The sequence below is a fragment of the Equus caballus genome, chromosome 16, assembly GCF_041296265.1.
Source record: "Equus caballus isolate H_3958 breed thoroughbred chromosome 16, TB-T2T, whole genome shotgun sequence".
Classification (NCBI taxonomy): domain Eukaryota; kingdom Metazoa; phylum Chordata; class Mammalia; order Perissodactyla; family Equidae; genus Equus; species Equus caballus.
In genome coordinates this window covers 53,212,675-53,239,872 of record NC_091699.1, presented here as the reverse complement: position 1 = coordinate 53,239,872, position 27,198 = coordinate 53,212,675, and the positions used below count along the sequence as shown (strand labels likewise).

The 27,198-nt window shown below is 39.1% G+C and overlaps 1 protein-coding gene across 10 annotated transcripts; it reads left to right on the top strand.

Moving 5' to 3' along the window:
* The first annotated feature begins 613 nt into the window (after nt 1-613).
* ZNF197 (zinc finger protein 197) lies at nt 614-27,047 on the top strand. 10 transcript variants are annotated; one of them, XM_070237866.1, is made up of 8 exons: nt 638-779; nt 5,828-5,940; nt 7,411-7,880; nt 8,857-8,989; nt 9,107-9,266; nt 9,641-9,732; nt 10,021-10,147; nt 20,206-27,047. In XM_070237866.1, exons 5-8 carry the CDS (start codon nt 9,149-9,151, stop codon nt 22,521-22,523), a joined length of 2,655 nt encoding a protein of 884 aa, XP_070093967.1. In that variant the 5' UTR covers nt 638-779; nt 5,828-5,940; nt 7,411-7,880; nt 8,857-8,989; nt 9,107-9,148; the 3' UTR covers nt 22,524-27,047. The 10 variants fall into 10 exon arrangements, with proteins under 10 accessions (XP_070093962.1, XP_023476359.1, XP_070093963.1 ...); XM_070237865.1 differs by having other exon boundaries at nt 7,402-7,880; XM_070237868.1 differs by lacking the exon at nt 5,828-5,940 and adding an exon at nt 2,712-2,790 and having other exon boundaries at nt 642-779.
* The last annotated feature ends 151 nt before the right edge of the window (nt 27,048-27,198 follow it).

The window sequence follows — 27,198 nt, the reverse complement described above, 5'->3', positions numbered from 1 at the left end:
ATGTCATGGTGCACACTGAGATGAGAGGCTGTCAAGATGGACAGAATCGTTCCTCAACAGCTTCACGAAAATCACAGATAGGAAGAAGTGACTGTGGTACAGAGCACAAATGGCATATTCTTTAGGTAACAAGCAGAAGCTGCTTTTAATACTTGATTCAAAGAATTTAGTGTGTAGAAATAATCTCTTTTTACCTGTGTAGTAACTACTTCTGTTATTTTCCAATACCCAAAAGAAAAGTATCTGCACAATCTTGGAATCTTGGAAGGGCCTCAGTTACGTTTTGCTCTGCTCCCCAGACACCTAGCCACTTCTAAGGCTAGAAGATAGTGGATTGATTTCAGAACTACCACTTTCGGGACTCTCCAAAGTGGTGTGTATTCAAGAGTCATGGCCTTCCATACAGAAATCCAGGTGGTACAAGCCAAGATAATAGGTCCAGCTCCTTCAGGAGGCAACAAGCGTCCTGAGAGCCTGGGTACTATTATTCACCTCTGCATCCTTAAGTCTGGCAACAGCACCCACTGATTTCCTTGGGAGGACCGAGGACCCAAGGGCTCAAGAGCTCCGCCCCTCCGCGCCTCCTCTTGGAACCATAGAGATGTGGCTTCCTAGAGAGCCGGGTATAGGAGGTGGTGAGCAACCGGAAGTCACGGTACCCGTGGGTCAGCCATTATTCTGGGCCTGGGCTGCCGTCGCGTCCGCGTCTTGTGTCATCTCCGGGCGTTCCGGGGCCGAGGCGGCGGTACCCAAGGCCAGAGCCGCATCGGGAGCCCCCGGTGAGCCGGGTGGGCTCGGGTCGGGTGGGCATGCACGGAGGGCGGCCTGGGGTGCGGGCTTGAGCTCGCTGGGGCAGCACACCCCTCGTCGGCCCCTCCCCGGCACTGACCCCTAACGTCGCCCCTCCTCAGCTCCGTATTGGGGTGGACGCCGTGGTCTCGACGTGGGCCAGCTGCCGGCTTGGGGATCGTATTGAGGACAGCACGTCTGAGTCTGTGTGTGTCTGTGGTGCTCGAGTCAAACGGAATGTAGTGCCGCCTTGAGAACAGCTGCCTCCGGAGCCAGGCTCCCGAGCTCAGGCCTTTCTGCTCTTCCTCGGTCTTCTCGGAGGCCGATGCAGAGAAATAGCCTGAGACTTCCCTAGAGCATGGCTGCCAGACTTTTTAAGTTTTATTTCTTTCTTTATTTTTGAGGGATGACCCAATTCCCGTCTTTTAATTTTGTAATATAACGGTGTTTTATAAGCAAACGGACACCACCCATACCACCATTACTTCAGAGAGTATCTTTTAATACTAGGTGCTAAGACCGTAAACTCAGAATAAGTGCCGTCCTTTGAGGAAAGATCATTGCCAACCTGTCAGTGACTACGTATACTTATTGTATTTTTCGTTTTACAATTTACCAGATTGAAGCTTTATAATGAATTAGAATTTGGAAACGTTTGGAAAGCGTTTAGAGTAGTAGTTGTTTGGCTTTCAGAAGTCTTTGCGTAGATGGCATTATTTTGAACTTTTGGAATTAAAATCCCAGAGTTCAGAATCTGCTCCCATAACCTAACTAGTTCAGTGGTCTTGAGTGAATCACTTTGCTTCTCTGAGTCCTCTTTTGTTTTTGTTTTTTGCTGAGGATGATTTGCCCTGAGTTAACATATGTGCCACTCCTTCTCTATTTTGTATCTGGGTCACCACCTCAGCATTGCTGCAGAGTGGTGTAGGTCCCGTCCCCGCCCCTCCTCCCCCCCCCCCCCCAACGTGGGCCGGCCTCCCTTTTGTGAGAAAGAAACGAAATGTATGTTTAAGGATTTATTTGTATCTGCAAAATAAGAGTAAATGAGTTCTGGTAATATACTGTGGAAAGTCACTTAGAATTTCTTTTTTCCCTAAGGTTTTATTTATTTTAAAATAAGCTTTATTTTTTAGAAGAGTTTTAGGTTCATAGCAAAATTGAGCAGAAAGCACAGAGATTTCCCATGTACTGCCTTCCACTACTCAGGCATAGCCTCCCCCTCTATTCACGTCCGCCACCGGAGTGGTACGTTTGCTACAGCTGATGAACCTATATTGACACATCATAATCACCCAAAGTCCATAGCTTACTTTAGGATTCACCCTTGGTGATGTACATTCTTTGGGTTTGGACAAATGTCTAATGACAATGTATAATGTATCCACTGTTATAGTGTCATACAGAGTAGTTTGACTGCTCTAAAAGTCCTCTGTGGTCTCCCTGTACATCCCTCCCATCCCAACCCTTGGCAACCACTCATCTTTTTACTGTCTCCATAGTTTTGCCTTTTCCAGAAGGCCATATAGTTGGAATTGTACAGTATGTAGTCTTTTCAGATTGGCTTCTTTCACTTAGTAATAGGCATTTAAGTCTCCTAGATGTCTTTTCATGGCTTGATAGCTCATTTCTTTTTTGTTCTGAATAATACCCCATTGTCTGGATGTACCACAGTTTCTCCATTCACCAGCTGAAGCACCTCTTGGTTGCTTGTAGAGTTTGTCAGTTATGAATAAAGCTGCATAAACATCTGTGTGCAGGTTTTTATGTGAACGTAAGTTTTCAGTTCCTTTGGGTAAATACCAAGGAACACAGTTGCTGGATTTTAGGGTAAGAGTATGTTTAGTTTTGTAACATAGTTTAGTTTTGAAACTCCCAAACTGTCCTCTAAAGTTGGCTGTACCGTTTTGGATTCCCACCAGCAGTGAGTGAGAGTTCCTGTTGCTCCACGTCCTCACTAGCATTTGGTGTTGTCAGTGGACTGGATTTTGGCCATTCTGAAAGGTGTGTAGTGGTTATCTTGCTGTTTTAACTTGCATTTCCTGATGACATGTGATGTGGAGAATCTTTTCATGCGCTTGTTTGGAATCTTGTATATCTTCTTTGATTAGGTGTCTGTTAAGGTCTTGGGCCACTTTTTAATTAAATTGTTTGTTGTCTTTTTTTCTTCTTTTTTTTCCTTTGGTGAGGAAGATTGTCCCTGAGCTGACATCTGTGCCAATCTTCCTCTGTTTTGTATGTGGGACACTGCCACAGAATGGCTTGATGAGCAGAGTGCAGGTCCATGCCTGAGATCCAAACCATGAATCCCAAGCCACCAAAGCGGAGTGCGTGAACCTAACCACTATGCCACTGGCCCTGCCCAAGTTTTTGTTTTCTTATTGTTGAGTTTTAACAGCCCTTTGTATAAAATATACAAAGGATAATAGTCCTTTATCAGATATGTGTCTTTTGTGAATATTTTCTTTCAGTCTGTGTCTTGTCTTCTCACCCTCTTGACATTTCACAGAGCAGAAGTTTTTAATTTTAATGAAGTTCAGCTTATTAATTATTTCATTCATGCCTTTTGTGTTGTATCTAAAAAGTCGTTACCATACCCAAGATCATCCAGGTTTTTGCCTATATTATCTTCTAGGAGTTTCTAGTTTTGCATTTTACATTTAGGTTTGTGAACCATTTTGAGTTAATTTTTGTGATGGGTGTAGGTCTGTTGTCTTGATTAGTTTTTTTCATGTGGATGTCCAGTTATTCCAGCACCATTTCTTGAAAAGACCGTCTTTGTTCCATTGCAATTGCCTTTGCTCCTTTATCAAAGAGCAGTTGACTATATTTATGTAGGTCTATTTCTGAGCTCTCTATTCTGGTCCATTGCCTTTCTGTTCTTTTGCCAGTACCACGCTGTCTTGATTACTGTAGCTTTATAGTAAGTCTTGTTTTTGGATGTCAGTCCTCCAACTTTCTTCTTCTTCAATATTGTGTTAGCTATTCTGGGTCTTTTGCCTCTCATATAAACTTTAGAATCAGTTTCTCAATATCCACAAAATAACCTGCTGAGGTTTGTGGGTTTTTTTTTTTTCTTTTGGTGAGGATGATTTGCCCTGAGCTAACATCTGCCACCAATTCTCCTGGTGTTTTTTCGTTTGAGGAAGATTAGCCCTGAGCTAACGTCTGTGCCAGTCTTCCTTTACTTTGTATATGGGTTGCCACCTCAGCATGTTTGATGAGTGGTGTAGGTCTGCGGTTGGGATCTGAACCCATGAACCTGGGCCGCTGATGTGGAGCACGCCAAACTTAACCACTGTGCCATGGGGCTGGCACAACCTGCTGAGATTTTGATTGGAATTGCATTGAATCTACAGATGAGGTTGGGAAGAACTGGCACTTTGACAATATTGAGTCTTCCTATCTTGAATATGGGATCAAAATCCTTTTTTAAAATTCCTTTCCTTCACTCTCAGGTCAATTGCCAAGAACTACTCAGTTTTTCTCAATTGTTTTGTCCCTACTGCTACTTAGTTTAGAACATAATTATTTATTTAGACTATTGCAAAAACCTTACTGGCCTTCCTGATATCCATTCCTTCCTCTCCCATCATTCCTCCCTTATAGATTCTTGACCCTGTTACTTAATTACTCTCTTCATGCTCAGAGTGGGAAAGGCCTTTCTGCTTATGACAAAACCCAGAAGCCATAAAAGAAAAGATTGATTGCATGGCAAAACAACTATAAACAAAGTCACACACAAACTGGGCAAAATTTGCAGCTCCCATTGTAAGCAGAGGACTAATTTTTCTGTGATACAAAGAGTGTGTACAAATTACCAAGACTGAACACTCCAAATAGAAACAGCAACAAATATGAACAGTTAACAGAAAATAAAGTATAAATGATTCTTAAAAGTATACTCATTTACTCAAAATGCAAGTTAAAGATTGGCAAAGATCCCAAACTTTGACAACTGTGTTGGTGAGAGAGTAAAGAGACAGGCACACCCATACCACTCATGCTAATGAGAGTGTAAATATTAAATTGTCCAAGCCCAATGAAGGACTAATTGGCAATATCAAAGTTTTAAAGTCGCATAAATTTCGATTCAACAAGTCTGCTTTGGGGAACTTTTCCTATATACGCCTACCCACTTGTAAATTGATGTATTCCCAAGGTTTTTCATGATGATATTGCTGTTAATAAGAAAAGATTGAAAACTGCCTAAATGTCCCATCAGTGCTGGAGCGGGTAAATAAATTATGATACATCCATGCAGTGATACCATGCATCTGTAAGAATGGGGGGGAGGAGCTATGTATTGACAAGAAAGATCTTTAAGGTACATTGTTAATTGAGAAAAGGAAGATGCAGTACATGACTCCTGGTGTTCTACAATTTGTAAAAAAAGGGAAATACAAAATAATATATATTGGACATACTTGTATATATGTAAATAGCTGGAAAGATACAAAAGAAGTTAGTGGGAGGGAACTTTACATGGTATGTGTTTTATAATTTTAAACCAGGGAAATATATTATTATTTTTAAAAATAACAAGGAAAAATGTAAAGTAAAACCTCTTTACTGGTTGCTTATCACTTACAGTACATGGTCAGCTTGTTTTGCCTCTCAAGAACCTGTAGAATTTGACTTCTGTTGACCTCTCCACTCTACTCCCACAACGTTACCTCCAAAGTTTACTTCCCTTCTCTGGTTTGCAAAGCACCTATCTAACAGACCTATACATGCTGTCAGTCCCTTGCTTTTGAAATTATAATTTCTTTCTTCCTGGAATGGCTTTCCTAATACTCCAGTGGTCTTTTTTCTTTGAGGCTCAATCCCAAATTACCTTTCATGAATTCTTTCTGTGCTTGTATGATGTCCTATTAATTTTGCTTGCACTATACTGAAATGTTTCTGGTTCTGCCTCCTCTTCTCTGTTATAAGCATGCTCCTTAAGGATCCAAGTGTTGAATAAAATTAATGAGGGAGCTTTTATATGTCATTAATAGTGATGTAACTGTTATAACCTTAAAAATATTTGTATCTTTAGGGGCCAGCCCGGTGGCACAGCAGTTAAGTGCGCATGTTCTGCTTTGGCGGCCCAGGGTTCACCAGTTCGGATCCCGGGTGCGGACATAGCACTACTTGGCAAGCTATGCTGTGGTAGGTGTCCCACGTATAAAGTAGAGGAAGATGGGCATGGATGTTAGCTCAGGGCCAGTCTTCCTCAGCAAAAAGAGGAGGATCGGCAGCAGATGTTAGCTCAGGACTAATAGTCCTCAAAAAAATTTTTTGTATCTTTAGGCCCAACAGTCTTTTTCTGGGAATTTTTCCTGAAAAACCAAGCAGAGATGTAACCAAATATTCATTAGCAAAAATATTCATTGTGGCCTAATTTATAATAGGGGAAAATGATAAATAATTTAAATGTGTAACAACAGGGGACTGCTTAAGTATGAATAAGCTAATACACTCTTAAAAATAATGATGAGGGGCTGGCCCCGTGGCCCAGTGGTTAGGTTCCCCCACTCTGCTTCGATGGCCCAGGGTTTCGTGGGTTCAGATCCTGGGTGCGGACATGGCACCGCTCGTCGGGCCACGTTGGGATGGCATCCCACATGCCACAGCTGGGAGGACCCACAACTAAAAATACACAGCTATGTGCTGGGGGGATTTGGGGAGAAAAAAAAGAAAAATATTTAATATTATGTTCACAATATAAAATGTGTGAAAAGCAAGTTACAGAGCAGTACAGTTGGATCCAATCTTGTGATCCGAATCAGTGCATGGAGAGAGGACTGGAAGAACATAGTACTACAAAACAATAGTGATGATGATTCTCTGGTTTTGTATGTGTTTTCTGATTTTATAAATTTTATGTTTTGTAATAAAAAAATAAATTATTTCTAAAAAACGGAAGATTTCTAGAGAACAACAAACCTAAGTTCTATATAATAAAACCTTACTCAAATTTATCCAAATATTTTGATTAACAGAATGAACAATTTTCAGAGAATTCAAAATATGTATAGTAAAGCTACACAGAACTTAATTCGGCATTTTTTTGTTAATTGAGAAGATGTTAGGATTTTATCTCGTGTATAAGGATTAAGACCATGATTACTTGTTGACAGAACATAGGAAAGAGTGCTAGTTACAGAAGGATAATAAGTAATGTTTGCGTCCATATACCAGGAACTGTTCAAAAACTTGAAATGTCTTTAGACATCAAATCCTTACAAGCCTATAAGATAGGAGCTGTTATTACCCCTATTTTACAGGTTAAAAAACTAAAACTCAGAAGTGAGGTGGCTTGTTCAAAGTCACACAGGAGTAGCCAGTATGCCCATAGTTAGAGTGGTGGGTAAAGGATTTATTGTAATTATGTGGAGGAGATGCTGTGAATAAAGGAATACAGGAATTTCCTGTCTTTGGTTTCAGCAGTGGCCTGGGTAACATGAGTGTCTGTGTCCTTGGAGCCTTGCACAGGGGCCTTCTGTCAGGAAGCACTGCCCAAGCCTAGAACTTTGCATTCAGGGAGGTTCTCTTTGTCACTGGGAAGCTGACTGACATCTCAAAAATTTAGTTATTTCTCTGGGTTAACATTAACAATGATTTCTTGAGTTCTTATAGATGATGTTCTCCAAGCTCTAAGGAAGAAGTCAAGCAAGGATTGAGGGGTCCTGGAGAGGAACCTTTCTTAGATAACGACAATGACAAGAGAAAATTGGGCCCACAATGCTCTGAGACAAGAAGGTCTTGTTAAAGGGAAGGATGATACCTGGAAATGGGGAACCAGCTTCCAAGGGAGTAGCTCCTCTGTTTGGGAGACCTCCCATCTCCACTTTAGACGGTTACGTTACCATGAAACATCTGGACCCCAGGAGGCACTGACCCGGCTCCGGGAGCTCTGTCGCCGGTGGCTGAGGCCAGAAGCGCGCACCAAGGCCCAGATTCTGGAGCTGCTGGTTCTGGAGCAGTTTCTGAGCATCCTGCCTGGGGAGATTCGGACCTGGGTGCAGATCCATCGCCCTGGGAGCGGTGAGGAGGCCGTGGCCCTGGTAGAGGAGCTGCAGAAAGACCTCGATGGACCAGCACTAAAAGTGAGAAATGGAGAAGGGGGAGAGTTTGGGATAGAAGAAGGGAGAGAATTGAGGCAGGGTAGGCTGGACTGGAGGGTGATCTTATGATTTTCATTAACAATTAATAGCACATTGGCAACCCTAATGCTAATTAAAGCAGGTTCATGAGCTATTCAGACCGTAGAATATCTTTGCAGAGACACATTTATGATTGGGGTCTTTGGGTACAATTCAGAATAAGCATGAGGGCATTGACTGCACTTTGTCCCCCTGGGTGATGCTTGCTGTGCTGAGTTTGGTTCAAGAACGTGAATAATACAATGTTTCTAAGTGTTCCCCTAAACAGAAGCATATGTATTGTTTGTATAAGACTTTGGAATGATGGTGTAAACCTGGAGTATAAAAGCCTCCCCGAAAGAATGAAGCTTTCTAGATCTGACAAGACCTCCCCATGTGTGCCCCTGCTGGGGGTTCTATGAGCCAAGGTATTGGGTTGAGATATTTGCTTCTGATAAGATTTTATATCCTTGACCATTAAATTGAGATCTTAATCTAGTTCCTAGAATGTGTGAGATCTCTTTCTGTCAATCTATAGCCCGCTGGAAACATTTCTATATAGGAAATCTGAAACATAACTTAAACTTGGGAGTGGCACCAAGTGGGATGGGCTTGTTTGTCTTAATCATAAAATGAAGAATTTTAGAGCTATATATTTCATTGCAAATCAGTAATCCATCCTTCTCATTTGAGAGATAAGAAAACAGGCTGAAAAAGTTTCACTGGGTTGCTGTTGGTCGTACCTGTAGCTAGCAGCAAAACCAAGTGTCTGAACGCTCCTACTCTAGTGTTCCCTCTGTGGAGCAGGGAGGGATAAGTAAAGGGGTAAATAAGTAGAGTGTATTGAACCCAGGTCTGATCTAAAACCATGCCTGAAGCTAAAACCCATGCTCTTAATTATTGCTTGTTACTTCCCATTCCCTCCTTAACCCACACCCAGGTCTGGCTTCTGTTTCCACCGTTCTGTTCAGTCTCCTCTGGGAGAGGTCGCCAGTGCCATGAGTGGGGCTAGAGGGCAGCTCCATTGTTCTCAAGGCAAAGCTTTACTCCTGTTTTGATGCTGCATACTTGAGGTGGGTCTGTCTGATCTCACAGTTCTAGATTGTGGGCAGAAAGAGGTCCACGGTGGTTAGGTGAGTCCATTTTCTGGAAGTACAAGAACCAGCTTATTTTATTTTGCTTATTCCTAGGTTCCAGTTCTTGTCCAAGACCAAGATACTCTCCAGGAGCAGATGAGCACTCCAGGAACAGCACTTCCTCATGCACCCACTGGCAGCCACATATCAGCTGAAATGCACCCAAATCCTCTTACTAACCCAGTGGTGTTTAACCTCCAGGATCCTCAACATGGTACTTACTCAGTGCCTCTGGTTTTGGACTTTTTCAGGACTCTTATGCCTCATCGCCTTACTCCCAGATAGTTGCTTCCTGTCTCGCCCTGTATATGAATCCCTTATGGTACCAAGCACTTTCTGCTGTTTGTCCTTTTGTCCTTTCCTGGGTCCCTCTGACCCTTTATCCATTCTTATTGCTACTCTTTGTGTTATTCCAGCCCTGCACATGGGGATCACTCAGAAAAGTTTTATGAATCATTTTGTAGCCATGATTGCCTAGTCCTGGGAATTCTGGGTCTTTCTGAATTCCTTCTTTGTAGAAGATATTGGACTTTGAGTAGTGGGCAGGAAAAGCACAAATCTCACGTGCAGCTTTTTCTCCTTCCTCAGATTCTCCTGCCCATGAGGCTTCTGCCCTTTCCCAGGAAGAAAACCCAAGAAATCAGTTAATGGCACTCATGCTCCTGACAGCTCAGCCCCAGGTGAGATTTGCATCCTCTTTCCTTCCTAAGGCCCTATCTGCACTAATTGTGGCTGAAGTGCCCTCTCTCATCCTAGTGCTTTGGTGTCTAGTCAGTTCCCATCTCTAAATCAAAGTCCATGCTATTGGAATGCAGACTTTACGTGGCGTCTCCTTCTACCTCCCTGTTACGCCTTGCCCGTCTCATGGATTCACAATGTGTCCTTTCCCCAGAAGTGAAAGGAATCTTCGCTTCTTCAGTAGGGGAGCTCCTGGGCATGGGTAATCTCACATGTACCTGTTATTTCAGGAGTTGGTGATGTTTGAGGAGGTATCAGTATGTTTCACTTCAGAGGAATGGGCGTGTCTGGGCCCAATTCAGAGGGCCTTGTACTGGGACGTAATGCTGGAGAATTATGGAAATGTGACCTCCCTAGGTAAGGACCCTTTCTTCCCATAATTCTTAGCTTTATTTCATCAGCCTTTGTTTGTTTTCTGGTTATGAAACTAGTGTATACTTATTTTGGAAAACACAGAATATTAGAAAGGAAAAAAAAAACTTCCTTAAACCCACTATTTGCAGACACCTACTACCAAAATTTTGATGTATTGCCTTTTTGTTTTTTTCTGTTTTTGAAGTTCTTTTACATTGTTTTGTGTTTATACAATTTTATAGCTTGCTTTCCTCCCATTCTCCTCACTTGTATTAGTATAAATTTTTTGCAAGTATTATCTGTATTGGCTACATAGTTTGTGCCTAAATTCAGTTAGCTAATTCTTTATTTTAGATAATTGCTCTACTAATCATCTATCTCTATCCCTAAGGCCTTTATTTCTCATTATTTTTTAGAAGTAGAATTACTAGGCCTAAATGTTTGAATTGTTTTAAGGTTCTTGCTTCGTACTGCCAAATTGCTTTCCATAGTGAGCTCTGTCCTCTCTGCTCTTAACCAGAAGTACATAAGAACACTCCTTTTGCTCTGCCTTTGTTGGTACTGAGTAGCCTCATTCTTTTAAATTGTAGCTAATACAAGTTTTTTTAAGTTATAATATCTATTTACAGTTGTGTGTCACTTAATGATGAGGATACGTTCTGAGAAATGTGTCGTTAGGTGATTTTGTTGTTGTGCAAACAGCATAGAGTGCCCTTACACAAACCTAGATGGTACAGTCTACTACATCCTAGGCTATATGGTACTAATCTTATGGGACCACTGTCATGTATGCAGTTCGCTGTTGACCGAAACATCAATATGTGGTGCGTGACTGTATTCTCAAATGGATTTCTTTGATTAGTAATAAAATAAGAGTATTAAAAAATTTGTTAGCCATTTGTGCTTCCAACAAACATTAAAAAACCTGTCATGTGGTGGCAACTGTGGGAATGATGTGATTTTGCCCTTAAGTAGCTTACCATTGTTTGGGAGATGAACATAGAATAAACAAGGCAATAGTAATTGGTATAAGAGTGGCATAAGCCTCTTGAGCTGGAAATGGAGAGGACAAAGCAAACAGTTCCATTCCTGGGGATTAGTACAGGCCATAAAGGAGGTAGCTTTGTGCTGGATCTTGAAGAAAAAAGTAGGATTTTGTTTGGAGAAATAGACATTAAACACTGAGGAATCAGCTAAAGAACTGATCTAATTTGGACTGAAATACAGTTTTAGAGTATCACTTTAAATGGCTGCATAGTATTCCATTGACTGTGTATCTTGCTTTCATTGACAGCTTTACGATATTGAATTTCTATTTAAGAACATTACATGCCTTTCCATTTGCTCAGTACTGCCTTTGTATGTTTCAGGCCTGTTTTAAAATTGCATTTATCTAGATCTTGCATATTTCTGATTACATTCATTCTTTGGAATTAGAATCTTTTCCAATGTTTTCTAATTGACTGTTGTTTGCATATATGAAAATACTGATTATTTTTGTATGTTGCAGCCTTACTAAATTATTTTATTCATAGTAATTTATATTTTATGTTTTTACACTTATGAGAATATATCTTTTAGTATCTCAGCTGTGCTGACGGTGGGTCAAACATTCTGTAGATTTTATATTTTGTTACATTTTACCAAAACTCCTTTCTAACAATGATGTACCAATTTGTGTTCCCACGAAAAGAGCAAAAGAGGGCCCATTTCCCCTGTACTTGCTTATGATTTGGTCAGTGTTTTAAAACTTTGCTAGGTAGATGAAGAATACTATCTTTTGTTTGTTTTTCATTTCTTTGATTATTAGTGTGGTTGAAATCTGTTCACACGTTTATTGGTCATTTTACTCTTGTTCATATCCTTCCTACATGTCTCTTTTATTTATTAAAACCACTTACCCTTTGTCAAGTGTTGCATAAGTTTTTCCCATTTGTTTGCCTTTCATTGTTATTTATGAATTGTTATTTTTTAATTTAAGCCTTAGAAAATCTTTTATGTAGTATTAAACTTAGCAGTATTTTCCTTTGTGGTCCTCTCCATAAAATTATTATTATTTTTAAATCACCTATATTTTCTTCAGATACTTTTATTGTTACATTTTTACATTTAAGCTGTACTCCATCTAAAATATTGATATACAGAATGATACAAGAATCCAGTTTGTTGGTTTTTAATGCAAGTGGCTTTACCAATGTACCAATGCTATTTACTCAAGAATCTATCTTTTCTAAGAATTTTACAGTATAATTTGTGGATGAACTAGTTAATTTTATGAAAAACACCATGGATCTATACCTCATGCTGTAAATCAAAATAAATTTCCATATGAGTCTAAGAGTTTGACTGAAAAAAAAATAAGCAAATGGAACTGCTTATTTATTGCAGCTCTGAAGAAAGAGAAGTTTGAACCAACTTTAATAAATAAGATATACTCTAACTGCAGTGTTGTTGGGGCTTTGGGCAAGCAGATACCAGGGTGTTTATGCCTTTTGGTGTAGTAATTCTGATTTGAGGAGGATACCTTGAGGAAATGGTTCAGAAAGAGGAAAAATAAGTCATATGTCTAATGATAGTCCCAGCAAAGTATTTATAATGGTTTAAAGTTGGTCACAACCAAATTCCCCAAGATAGAGAAAGTACTAAGCTGACCATGGTGTTTTGACCTGGAGGTATAGTATGACACTGTCAAATATGACAATTCTGTTCACTCAATTTCCATGTGTTGATAAACTGCTTGGTAGAAAAGCAGACTCCAGGTACCTTGTACACACTGCTTCAATATATAAAAGATGCATATATATTCATTTAAGAGATTGGAATAGAATTTGAAGGAAATTATTTAAGAAATACTGAGTACCTCCCATATCAAGCTTATTAGCCCCTGTCTTAAAGTACATCCCAGTTGGAGTGATAGACATTTACACTAATACAATTCAGTGTGGCAAATGCTATATAAAAAAGTGTGCACTAGTATGGGAGCCCATAGGAGCTTGGTGTGGTGGAAGGACTGGGAGAGTGGGGGAGGGGTAGGTAGTTCAAGGAAAGATTTACAGAGTGGGTGACTTTTTATTGTTAATAACAATTGTATTGAGATATAATTCACACACTGTACAATTCACCCATTTAAAGGTTACAGTTCATTGGTTATTAGTATATTCACAGAGTTTTGCAACCATCACCACAGTCAAATTTAGAACGTTTTCATCACCTCAAAAAGAAAGCTTGTACCTTTTAGCAGTCACCTTTATTTCACCCAACTCCCCCCTTCAGCCTAGCCCTTGGCAACCACTAATCTGCTTTGTCTCTCTCCATTTGCCTATTCTGGACATTTCATATAAGTGGAGTATATAGTATGTGGTCTTTTGTGACCGACTTCTTTTACTTAGTATAATGTTCTCCAAGTTCATCCATGTTCTAGCATGTATTAAAACCTTATTCCTTTTTATTGTATATAATATTCCAGTGTATGGATATATCACATGTTATTGATCCATTCAACAGTTGATAGACATTTAAGTTGCTTCCACCTTTGGGCTATTATGAATAACACTGCTGTGAACATTTGTGTTCAAGTTTTTGTGTGGACATACGTTTTCATTTCTCTTGGGTATATACCTAAGAGTGGAATTGCTGGGTCATATGATAACTCTATGTTTAATCATTTGAGGAACTGACGGATGGTTTTCCAAAGTGGCTGTACCATTTTGCATTCCTACCAACAGTGTAGAGGGTTCCAGTTTCTCCAGATCTTTGCTAACACTTGTTATTACCTGTCTTTCTGATTATAGGCATCCTAGTGGGTCTGAAGTGATATCTCATTGTGGTTTTGATTTGCCTTTCCCTGTGGCTATTGATGTTAAGCAATTTGTCATGTGCTTATTGGCTAATTTATATATCTTTGAAGAAATATCTGTTCAGATTCTTTGTCTATATTTTAATTGGGTTGTCTTCTTATTATTGAGTTGTAGGAGTTCTTTATATATTCCAGATACAAGTACCTTATCAGATATATGAGCTTCAAGTATATTCTCCCTTTCTTTGGTTTGTCTTTTCCCTTTTTTTTATTGAGGAAGATTGGTCCTGAGCTAACATCTGTTGCCAATCTTCGTCTTTTTTTTTTTTCTTTTCTCTTCTCCCCAAAGCCCCAGTACATAGTTGTATATCCTAGTTGCAGGTCATTTTAGTTCTTCTATGTGGGATGCCACCACAACATGGCTTGATAAGCAGCACATAGGTCCTCACCCAGGATCTGAACCAGCGAACCCTGGGACACCATAGTAGAGTGTGTGAACTTAACCACTTAGCCATGGGGCAGGCCCCCTCTTTTCACTTTTTCAGTGGTGTCCTTTGAAGTACAAAAGTTATTAATTTTGGTGCATTCCAATTTACTTTTTCTTTTGTTGCTTGTGCTTTGGTGTCATATCTGAGAAACCATTGCCTAATCCAAAGTCATGAAGATTTAAGTCTATGTTTTCTTCTAAGAGTTTTATAGATTTAGCTCTTATATTTAGCGTTTTGATCCATTTTGAGTTAATTTTTGAATATGGTGTGAGGTAAGAGTCTAACTTCATTCTTTACCTGTGGCTATTCAGTTATCCCAGCACCATTCTTTCCCCAGTGAATTGTTTTGGCAATCTTTCAAAAATCAGTTAACCATAAATGTGAACGTTTATTTCTGGATTCTCAATTCTATTCCTTTGATTATATGTCTAGCCTTATGTCAGTGGCACTCTGTCTCATTACTGTTGCTTCATAGTACATTTTGAAATTAGGAAGTGTGATCCCTTGGACTATATTCTTCTTTTTCAAGATTGTTTTAGCTCTTCTAGGCCTCTTGAGTTTCCATATGAATTTTAGGATCAGCTTGTCAGTTTCTGTCTAGAAGCCATCTGAGATTTTGATAGGGATTGCATTGAATTTGTAGATCAGTGTGGGGAGTATTGCCATTTTAATGAAGTTAAGTCTTTCAATCCATGAACATGGGATATCTTTCCATTTACTTAGTGTTTAATTTCTTTCACCAATGTTTTGTAGTTGTCAGGGTATGTTTCACACTTTTCAAATTTATTCTTAAGTCTTTTATTCTTTTTGATGCTACTATTTCTTAATTTCCTTTTGGGATTGTTCACTTCTGGTGCATAGAAATACACTCATTTCTGTATATTGATCTTGTGTCTTGCAACCTGCTGAACTTATTTAGTTCTATGAGTTTTTTGATGGATTCTTTTGGATTTTCTATATAAGATCTTGTCATCTGCAAATAGAGATAGTTTTACTTTTTCCTTTCCAATCTGAATGCCTTTTACTTCTTTCTCTTGCCTAATTGCTCGGGCTAGAACTTTCAGTACATGTTGCATAGAAGTGGCAAGAGCAGAAATCCTTTTCTTGTTCCTACTCTTAGAGGGAAAGCATCAGTCGTTCACCATTGTTAGTATGATTTTTTGTAGGTGTCCTTTATGAGGTTGAGGAAGTTCCCTTCTATTCCTACTTTGTTGAGTGTTTTTATCTTGAAGAGATGTTGGATTTTGCCAAATGCTTTTTTGTGTCTATTGAGCTGATTATATGACTTTTATCCTTTGTTATATTCATACAATGTATTACATTAATTGCTTTTCTAATGTTATATCAACATTGCATTCCTTTGATAAATCCCATTTAGCCGTGGTGTGTAATTCTTTTTATGTGTTGCTAGATTCAATTAGCTAGTCTTTTGTTGATGATTTTAATGTTTATATTCACATGATGTATTTTTCTGTAGTTTTCTTTCTTTTGTGATATCTTTGATTTTGGTATCAGGGCAATACTGTCTTCATAGAGTAAGTTGGGAAGTGTTCCTACCTCTTCTATTTATTGGAAGAGTTTGTGAGGAATTGGTATTAATTCTTTTAATCTTTGGTAGAATTCACCAGCGAAGCAATCTGGGCCTGGGCTTTTCTTTCTGGGTGGTTTTTTGATTACTGATTCAATCTCTTTACTTTTTATAGATCTATTCAGATATTCTATTTCTTCTTAAGTCAGCTTTCGTAGTTTGTGTCTTTTTAGGAATTTGCCCATTTCATCTTAAATTGTCCATTTTATTGGCATAGAATCAGTGATAATATTCCTTTATAATTCTTTTTATTTCTGTAAGATCAGTGGTAATGTCCATGGTGGATGAGCTTAGGGTTTTTTTGTTTTGTTTTGTTTTATTTTCTTTTTTATTAAGATTATGATAGATTACAACCTTGTGAGATTTCAGTTGTACATTATTGTTAGTAATGTTGTGGGTACACTACTTCACCCTTTGTGCCCTCCCCCCAACCCCCCTTTTCCCTGGTAACCATCGATCGGTTCTCCATGGCTATATGTTAACTTCCACCTATAAGTGGGGTCATATAGAGTTCGTCTTTCTCTGTCTGGCTTATTTCACTTAACATAATACCCTCAAGGTCCATCCATGTTGATGCAAATGGAACAATTTGGTCCTTTTTTATGGCTGAGTAGTATTCCATTGTGTATATATACCATATCTTCTTTATCCAGTCATCAGTTTCTGGGCATTTAGGTTGGTTCCACGTCTTGGCTGTTGTAAATAATGCTGCGCTGAACATAGGGGTGCATGGGATTCTTGGGATTGCTGATTTCAGGTTCTTAGGATAGATACCCAGTAGTGGGATAGCTGGGTCATAGGGTATTTCTATTTTTAACTTTTTGAGAAATCTCCATACTGTTTTCCATAGTGGCTGCACTAGTTTGCATTCCCACCAACAGTGTATGAGGGTTCCTTTTTCTCCACAACCTCTCCAACATTTGTCACTTTTGGTTTTGGATATTTTTGCCAATCTAACGGGTGTAAGGTGGTATCTTCGTGTAGTTTTGATTTGCATTTCCCTGATGATTAGTGATGATGAACATCTTTTCATGTGTCTCTTGGCCATACTTCTATCTTCTTTGGAGAAATGCCTGTTCATGTCCTCTGCCCATTTTTTTGATCGGGTTGTTTGTTTTTTTGTTGTTAAGCTGTGTGAGTTCTTTGTATATTATGGATATTAATCCTTTGTCGGATAAGTAGCTTGTAAATATTTTTTCCCAATTAGTGGGCTGTTTTTTTGTTTCAATCCTGTTTTCCCTTGCTTTGAAGAAACTCTTTAGTCTGATGAAGTCCCATTTGTTTATTCTTTCTATTGTTTCCCTCATCTGAGGAGTTATAGTGTCTGAAAAGATTCTTTTGAAACTGATGTCAAAGAGTGTACTGCTGATATTCTCTTCTAGAAGACTTATTGTTTCAGGCCTAATCTTTAAGTCTTTGATCCATTTTGAGTTTATTTTTGTGAATGGTGAAAAAGAATGATCGATTTTCATTCTTTTACATTTTTTGTTTTTTTTTTAAGATTTTATTTATTTATTTTTTTCCTTTTTCTCCCCAAAGCCCCCCGGTACATAGTTGTATATTCTTCGTTGTGGGTCCTTCTAGTTGTGGCATATGGGATGCTGCCTCACTGTGGTTTGATGAGCAGTGCCATGTCCGTGCCCAGGATTCGAACCAACGAAACACTGCGCCGCCTACAGTGGAGCGCACGGACTTAACTACTCGACCATGGGGCCAGCTCTGAGCTTAGTTTTTTAATTTGTTTTTTGGTGAGGAAGATTGGCCCTGAGCTAACATCTCTTGCCAATGTTCTTTTTTGCTTGGGGAAGGTTATTGCTGAGCTAACATCTGTGGCAATCTTCCTCTGTTTCTTGTATGTGGGACACTGCCACAGCATGGCTTGATGAGCAGTGCCCAGGTCCATGCCTGGAATCTTAACCTGCAAACCCCAGGCTGCTGAAGCAGAGTGTGTGAACTTAGCCACTATGCCACCAGGCCGCCTCCATTTACCTTAGTTTTTAAGAGTGTAGGTATATGATGTGTAGAGAGTTGGGAAGAGGAAGAGCAATTCAGGAAGAGAAAAGGGCATGGGCAGTGGTGGAGAAGCAAGCAAAAGCATGACATTTTGGAACGTCTGTATGTGTTCTCTGTGGCTAGAGTCTAGGGGCATAAAGGGTACTGATAAGAAGTGAAACTGGAAAAATAGGCAGACAGGGGGTGAGGGTATCTCTTGGCCTATGCTGGTCATTTATGCTTTATCCTGTAGGCAGTGAAGAGTCATTTGTTTTGAGCACTTGAGTAACGTGATCAAATTTACCTATTGGAAAGCTAATTGTCAGGGAGTGGACGTGGATTAGAAGAGGGGGGTTAATTGGAGGCAGGGAAGCCTGTCTGTTTCTTGTAGGATTCACCAAAAATTTCAGAATGTAACCCTCTTCCTGTGTCATTCTGACATTTTTCTACTATGTCCCCTAAAGTTCAATAGGCTTATACATCATCTAATTCCTGTACTAAAATTTCAGGTAGTTTAACCAGCTGATTAACTACTGAGAGTACGAAAGTTACTAATTTCTTAAGCATTTTCCACCTCGGTTTAACTACTTGCAACACTTCTATTTCCTAAAAGTACTTCTGCTTCCTTAAAACACTTCCATGTCCTTAAAGAAAGAGAACTTTCCTTTCTACCAGCATCCTGCTTAAATTGTGAAACCGCTCCTTGATCCAATCACTGTGGACAAGGAAACTGGAGTACCAATATTGGATCGGCCTAGGACACATGCCCATCTCCACAGCCAGGGGAAGCAGGGTAGTGTGATTGGCAGTCATGCCTGAATCCCACAGAGAGGGGCAGTTGAGATGGGATATGAGGGCCTGACCTAAGAATGTAGTTCAGATGAACATTTATTGGATGTTGTCCCTGGTCACTCTATCGTAAACTTAAAGAGGTTTGTAATGAAAATAAATAGCTGCACTCCTTTCCTATGTCTTTTCTTTGTATTTAGGTAGAAGAACAGTGTTGTTATACTTAAATAGAAGATAATGTTACTATTATTCACATAATTTTACTTGTTAGATAATTTGGGCAACTAGTTTATGATTTTTCTTACATTTCAATGGTGAAAGTAAGTTTCCAAAATATTTTCAAAAAAGTAATTTCACATTTTAAAATATTTGAGAATGTTGGAGTAGAAAAGGACCTTGAAAGTTTACTAATTCAGCCTCATCGTTTTATAGATGTTTTCATGTTTTTTATCCTCTTTCTATATTTTTCTTTTGATTCTGTATTTCTTTTGTTTATGTCTAATTAAAGTGAGGGAGTCTAACCCAGACCTAATGTTTTTGTGAAATGAATTTTAAAATTTTTATTTCTCAATTTTAAAAGGAACAGTGCAGGGCTGGCCTGGTGGTGGAGTGGTTAAGTTCATGCACTCTGCTTCAGCAGTCTGGGGTTCGTGGGTTCGGATCCCAGGCACAGACCCACACACTGCTCATCAAGCCACACTGTAGTGGCATCCCACATATCAAATAGAGGAAGTTTGGCACAGATGTTAGCACAGGGACAGTCTTCCTGAAGGAAAAAGAGGAAGATTGGCAACAGGTGTTGGCTCAGGGCCAATCTTCCCCACAAAAATAAATAAGGAACAGTGGGAGTTATATTTTAATTCTAAGAACTAAGTTTTTTTAATGGATTTTATTTTCTGTTGGTTAATAGCTTTCAAGTAATTAAAGAGTGTTTATGTACTTGTCTTTTCAAAAATTAAAGATTGCCTTTCCGAGTCCTTAGGTATATTTTCTCTCCTTTAGAGTTCCCATCTTCCTAGCATGAAGAAAATAAAAAGACAATTCTTTATAAGCCAAATGATTCTTCCTGTTCCATCCAACTTCCTGAGCCTCAGGTCTGAACCACCTGCTTATCCCTTGTTCTCTGTCTTGTTCTTCCTTGCATCTGTTTTTGCACATCATTTATATTTGTCCATCTGCTCCCTAAAGACAAAGAGCTTAGAAGGGTCTCAGAGTAAGTTCTCTGTCAATCCATTTATGACATTCTGTCAGTGTAGCATTCTGCTTTGTACCTTCATTTAATGAAAAGTTTCTCCCTTTGTATTCATTTGAAAGTGTTCCCTCCTAGCTTGTTTTAAAGTCATTTGAAGATCTTGTTCTCACTAACACAGGGACATGGTAACATTGCATTTTTAATTCCTTTTACCAGAATGGGAGACCATGACCGAGAATGAGGAGGTGACATCAAAGTCAAGCATATCTCAAAGAGCAGATTCTCAGAAAGGAACATCAAAAAGGCTTCAAGGAGGTGTTCCCCAGGTCCTTAATTTTGAGGAAGAGTGTGAATGGCAAGTTTCGGCAAATCAATGGCGAAATGAAACAAGGGAAAGAGATACATTGAAGAAAGTTTCCTTCTGTGAACAAGACAAGAAGAAAAGGACTCCACCAGAAAAACGAAGCCAAAAGTGGAAGGAATTTGGAGAAAGCCTAAATTTAGGTTCAGCTCTTTCTGAAAGTTTAATAGATACTGAAGGAAAGAAGTGTCATAAATGTGATATATGTTGTAAACATTTCAATAAAATCTCCCATCTTATAAACCATCGGAGAATCCACACTGGTGAGAAACCTCATAAATGTAAAGAGTGTGGAAAAGGCTTTATTCAGCGCTCAAGCCTTCTAATGCATTTACGGAACCATTCTGGGGAGAAACCTTATAAATGTAATGAATGTGGGAAAGCCTTCTCTCAAAGTGCTTACCTCCTAAACCATCAGAGAATCCATACTGGAGAGAAACCTTATAAATGTAAGGAATGTGGAAAGGGCTTCTATAGACACTCAGGCCTTATTATACATCTAAGGCGCCATTCTGGGGAGAGACCTTATAAATGTAATGAGTGTGGGAAGGTTTTTTCTCAGAATGCTTACCTCATTGACCATCAGAGGCTCCACAAAGGGGAAGAACCCTATAAATGTAACAAGTGTCAGAAAGCTTTCATTCTGAAGAAGAGTCTCATTCTGCACCAGAGAATCCACTCTGGGGAAAAACCCTATAAATGTGATGAATGTGGAAAAACCTTTGCTCAGACCACTTACCTTGTTGACCATCAGCGACTCCACAGTGCGGAGAATCCATACAAATGTAAAGAATGTGGGAAAGTTTTCATTCGGAGCAAAAGCCTCCTCTTACACCAGAGAGTACACACAGAAAAGAAGACCTTTGGTTGTAAAAAGTGTGGGAAGGTTTTCAATTGTAAATCAAACCTCATTGACCATAAGAGGATGCATAGCAGAGAGAAGCCTTATAAATGTACTGAATGTGGGAAAGCCTTCACTCAGAGTGCTTACCTTTTTGACCATCAAAGACTCCACAATGGGGAGAAGCCCTATGAATGTAATGAGTGTGGGAAAGTTTTCATTCTGAAGAAGAGCCTCATTTTACATCAGAGGTTCCACACTGGAGAGAACCTCTATGAATGTAAAGACTGTGGCAAGGTCTTTGGTTCCAACAGAAACCTCATTGACCACGAGAGACTCCACAATGGGGAGAAGCCCTATGAATGTCGAGAGTGTGGGAAAACCTTCATTATGAGCAAGAGTTTCATGGTCCATCAGAAACTCCATACACAGGAGAAAGCCTACAAATGTGAGGATTGTGGGAAGGCTTTCAGTTACAATTCAAGCCTGCTTGTACATCGGAGGATCCACACTGGGGAAAAGCCCTTTGAATGTGGTGAGTGTGGAAGAGCTTTCAGTTCCAACAGAAACCTCATTGAACATAAGAGAATTCACAGTGGTGAGAAACCCTATGAGTGTAATGAATGTGGCAAATGCTTCATTCTGAAGAAAAGTCTCATTGGGCATCAGAGGATTCACACAAGGGAAAAATCGTATAAATGCAATGACTGTGGGAAAGTCTTCAGTTACCGCTCAAACCTTATAGCCCATCAGAGAATCCACACTGGCGAGAAGCCCTATGCGTGTAGTGAGTGTGGGAAAGGGTTTACTTATAACAGAAACCTTATCGAGCATCAGAGAATTCACAGTGGGGAAAAAACCTATGAATGTCATATATGTAGAAAAGTCCTTACCTCTAGTAGAAATCTTATGGTACATCAGAGAATCCACACTGGAGAGAAACCTTATAAATGTAATGAGTGTGGAAAAGACTTTAGTCAGAATAAAAACCTTGTTGTACATCAGAGAATGCACACTGGGGAAAAACCATATGAGTGTGAGAAATGCAGAAAATCTTTTACTTCTAAGAGGAATTTAGTTGGCCACCAGAGAATCCACACAGGGGAGAAACCATATGGGTGTAATGATTGTAGTAAAGTTTTTAGACAAAGAAAAAACCTTACTGTACATCAGAAAATTCATACAGATGAAAAACTCTGTGAATGTGATGAGTCTGAAAAAGAATTCTCTCAGTCTTCAAACCTTCGTCTTCAACACAAAATCCACACCGTGGAGGAATTCTCTTGGCTCCAAAATGCCAATGAGTCCAAGATAGAGATTCAGAAAATCTAGTATCATATATAAAATGAAATAGAATTCCTGCCTACTTAAGTAACTGTTGGAGAAATGACAGTATAATGTTTCTTATAAGGAAAAAAATCATGATTGATCCTTTTATAGACAAGTGAGTTACATGTGGAAAAAAGTTAATCTAGACTCTCAAGACTACAAATCTTAACCAAATTCTTGTTAAAGGATACTGTGTTGCAGACCATTTGTTATGATCTTAGAAAGGGACCTTGGAACAGTTGAGGACTCTGAAGAAACTACGTTTATGTCTTATAAGATGTAATGATGTAGTTGTAAATGATAGGAAAAATATCTTTGTATTAAAAAGTGTATGTTTCTGAAAAATGTGTATACTGTACATTTTAAAGATAGCACCACTGCTACACAAAGTCTAGTATGATGGAGACGTGTCAGACAGTGGGAGTTGGGTGGGCAAGTCTGCTGTTTGAGGACACCTTAAGAGCACTGGATTTCGAATCAGAAGACCTAGCTTTGGGTCCTGGCTCTTTCTCTTGCTAGCTATGTGATGTTATTAAGTCAGCCTCTAAGCCTCAGTTTCTCTGTCAGTCAAATATTGACATAATACCTACCTCACAGGGTTGTTGTGAAGATTAAGTGAAAGGATCTTTGTGAAAGTACTTTGTGAAATAATTTAGTTGTCAATAAAGTTGGATAACAGAGGTATGTTCAAAATTTAGAACATGGCAAAATATAACGTTTGTTCACTAAGTCAATATTAGGACCTCGTGAACCTCAAAAAAATACTCATTTTTATAGTAAGAGGGAGTACGATGGATAGCTAACTTAGGAATTTAGTATTCTAAGAAGACTTTTTAAAAATATAGCTTTAAAAATGTTTAAGTGAGTTAATAGACAATATGCATTGTTTGGTTTTATGGAAAAATATTACCTTATTGTGGAAAAATAATATTACGTCCATCTGTTAACATTGATGCCAAGGAAAACAATTTATTTTTCAACGTTTGCATTTGAAACCAAGCAGATGTAGTGTCAGAATGGAAGGACTGTCCTATGTTGCTTTCCTTGTTCACAGGGAAAAATCCTTAACTGCAACCCCTGAACTGATTATCCCTGCCACTGTCATTCTCAGTTCTAATCAGCATTTCATCACTGTTGACTTATGGTAGCTTGTTACTCAGGAAACAACATTCTGTCCCAGCACTTAACTTACTACATAAGTTTTTCACACAGAGCCAAGCCCTTCAAGCTCTGATTAAACTGATTCAGAATCCACCTCTGGGCGGTCAGGCTTATTACTCCTTGTGAACCAATCATTCATACAGTCTGTGTCCTTGTGTACATTTGTAGATTTAGTCCATCCTATATATATGCAGTTTTTTGGTGAGGAAGATTGGCCCTGAGCTAACATCTGTTGCCAATCTTCCTCTTTTTTTTTTCTTTTCTCCCCAAAGCCCCAGTACATAGTTATTGATCCTAGTTGTAGGTCATTCTAGTTCTTCTATTTATATTCTAGAGTTGATAATTTTGTGTTACAATTCTCTTAACTCCAATTCTGCAGTTGAACTGTAAATATCTTAATATCAGGATTGTGTTTTCTAATACTAGTAGCATTGAAGTGGTGTGTTGATTATAATAAGTGTTATTAATTCAACCCCAAAGTTCCTTGAGGGCTGGTTCCTCATTAGACCGACAGGTACCCAAGAGTGAAAACTGGAAGGGGCCCAAGGTTAAAGTCTTAAGACCTGGGTATGAGTCAGATTCTGCCACTTTCCTTGGACAAATACCTTCATTTTTTGGAGCCTTGATTTCCTCGTCTGTAAAACAGGAGGAAGAATATCTACCTCACAAAGTTGTTTTGAGGTAATGAATATGAACATGCTTTATATCCATGCTGTGGAAGAATCACTCCAGATTACGTAATAATTACAAAAGGAAAGACGTACCTTACCAGAGAGAAAGCTGGCATTTACCTTTTAACCAATTAACAAAATGTAACATCACTAAGACTAGGACAACCCACATAATGTGCTGCCTCATGTGATGGAATAAGCCAAAAGTATAATCTGAATTTATCAAGTTTCTTAGACCTAGTTGCCAGTTTACAGGAAATACAGAAGCAGAGGAACAAGATAAATGACACCATGAGAAACAAATTTAGGACATGGGATACTGTATAAGAAAACTGCAGGGGCGGGCCTGGTGGCGCAGCGGCTAAGTTTGCACGTTTGGCTTCTCTGTGGCCTGGGGTTTCCCGGTTTGGATCCTGGGTGTGGACATGGCACCGCTTGGCAAAAGCCATACTGTGGTAGGCGTCCCACATATAAAGTAGAGGAAGATGGGCATGGATGTTAGCTCAGGGCCAGTCTTCCTCAGCAACAAGAGGAAGATTGGCAGTAGTTAGCTCAGGGCTAATCTTCCTCCAAAAAAAAAAAAAACTGCATTGGATTCTTCAGAAAGATAGTACAATGAGAGGCTGGCCCCGTGGCTGAGGTGTTAAGGTTGTGCACTCTGCTTCGGCAGCCCATTGTTTTGCCAGTTTGGATCCTGGGCACAGACCTAGCACTGCCCTTCAAGCAATGATGAGGTAGCGTCCCACATGCCACAACTAGAAGGACCCACAATTAAAATACACAAGTATGTACTGGGGAACTTTGGAGAGAAGAAGGAAAAATTTTTAAAAATAAAAAAGATATTACAATGAAAAAGGAGGAGGGGTGATAATTGTTGAAGCTGGATTAATATTGAGAGTCCATTGTACTGTTCTCTGCTTTGTGTATGTAAGAAATTTCCATAGGGAAAAGTATAAAGTGGATGAGGGGGCTTGTTTTTAAGAGAGATTAAAGAGGCATAAGATACTAAGACAGGAATAGACACACACAAATGCCCATTTGATTTTTTACAAAGGTGCAAAAGCAATTGAGTAGAGGAGACATAACCTTTTCAACAAATGCTGCTGGACCAATTGGATATCCATAGGGAAAAAAAATTTAGGAACTAAAACTAAGTGAACACATATCTTAGACATATCAAAAGCATGTTCCATAAAAGGAAAAAAAGATAAATTAAGCTTCATCAAAATTAATTTGCTCTGCAAAAGACTCTTCTAAGAAGATGAGAATATGTTACAGACTGGGAGGAAATATTTGCAAATGATATATCCAACACAGGATTTCTATGTAGACTATACAAAGAATTCTCAAAACTCAACAGTAATGAATAGATCCAATTGGAAAATGGGCAAAAGACATGAACAGACATGTCACCGAAGTATAGATGGCAAGTAAATGAAAAGATGTTCAACATTATTAGCCATTAGGGAAAAGCAAGTTAAAAATCACTGCACACCTATCAGAATAGCTTAAAAAATGTTAACACCAGATGCTTTAAAAATGCAGAGAAACAGTCTCATATGTTGCCAGGAATCTTAAGCGGTAAGGCCACTCTGGGAAATAGTTGGATAGTTTCTTAGAAAACCAGCCATGCACTTACCATATGACCCAGTACTGGCACTCTTTAGCATTTATTCCAGAGAAATGAAAGCTTATGTTCCCACAAAAACCTGTACATGAGTGTTCACAGCAGTTTTATTCGTAATAGTCAAAATCTGTAAGTAACCCAGATATCATTCAACAGGTGGTTAAAACAAGTGTGGTATATCTACATCATGGATTTATATTACTCTGCAGTAGTACTCTGCAGTAAAATGGAATGACCAATTGATACCTGCATTGAGTCAAGTGAATTTCAAGAGAATTACGTTGAGTGAAAAAGTCCAATATCAAAAGGTCATATACTGTATGATTCCATTTATTTAATATTCTAAAATGGCAAAACTATAGAGATTGAAAAACAGATTAGTGGTTGCCTGAGGTTGGGGATGGTGGGAGGGAGCGAGGGGAAAGGGAGTGGTAGGGCTAGAGAGGTCTTTGTGATGTTGCAACAGTTGTGTTTCTTGATTGCGGCGGTGGTTACACAGATCCACACGTGATGAAATGACAGAAGTATACACACACATTGTACCAATGTCCGTTTCCTGATTTTTATATTAAACTGTAATTATGTAAGATGTACCCATTGGGGAAAAGTGAAAGGTAGCACCTTTGCAACTTCCTGTGAATCTGTAAGTTCAAAATAAAAAGTAAAAAAAGAAAGCTGAAGAGCCATAACCAAATGCAGTGTGTGAAACTGATTTGGGAAAACAAAATTATGAAATGTATGTTTTAGGACAGTTGGGGAAACTTGACTATGACTAGATATTAGATTATATTAGGGAATTATTGTTAGTTTTCTGACCTGTAATCATTACAGGTCATTAGTTTGGAGAATTTTTATTATTAAAAGATGCATATTAAGGTATTTGTAATGAAGTGTTTTGATGTTCACAACTTTCAAAAACATGTTTTTCAGTATGTTTAGAGAGAGAAGGCAAACGTAGCAGTGTTAATTGTTGAATCTAGATGGAGGATACAGGTATTCATTGTACCATTCTTTCAACTTTTCTGTACCGTTTGATATTTTCAAAATAAAAGGTTTGGGGCAAAATAATCAGGTCTTTCCACAGATTAATGCTTTGTAGCTTCAGGCTCCGGGGTCCGCGCCTTGTTTAACTGCCCCTGCGCAGCCTGGGGATGCCCCTCTCCCTGAGGCTCAGGGCCACAGCCCACCTAAACGCTGCTGCTCCCATCCCTGGTCCGGA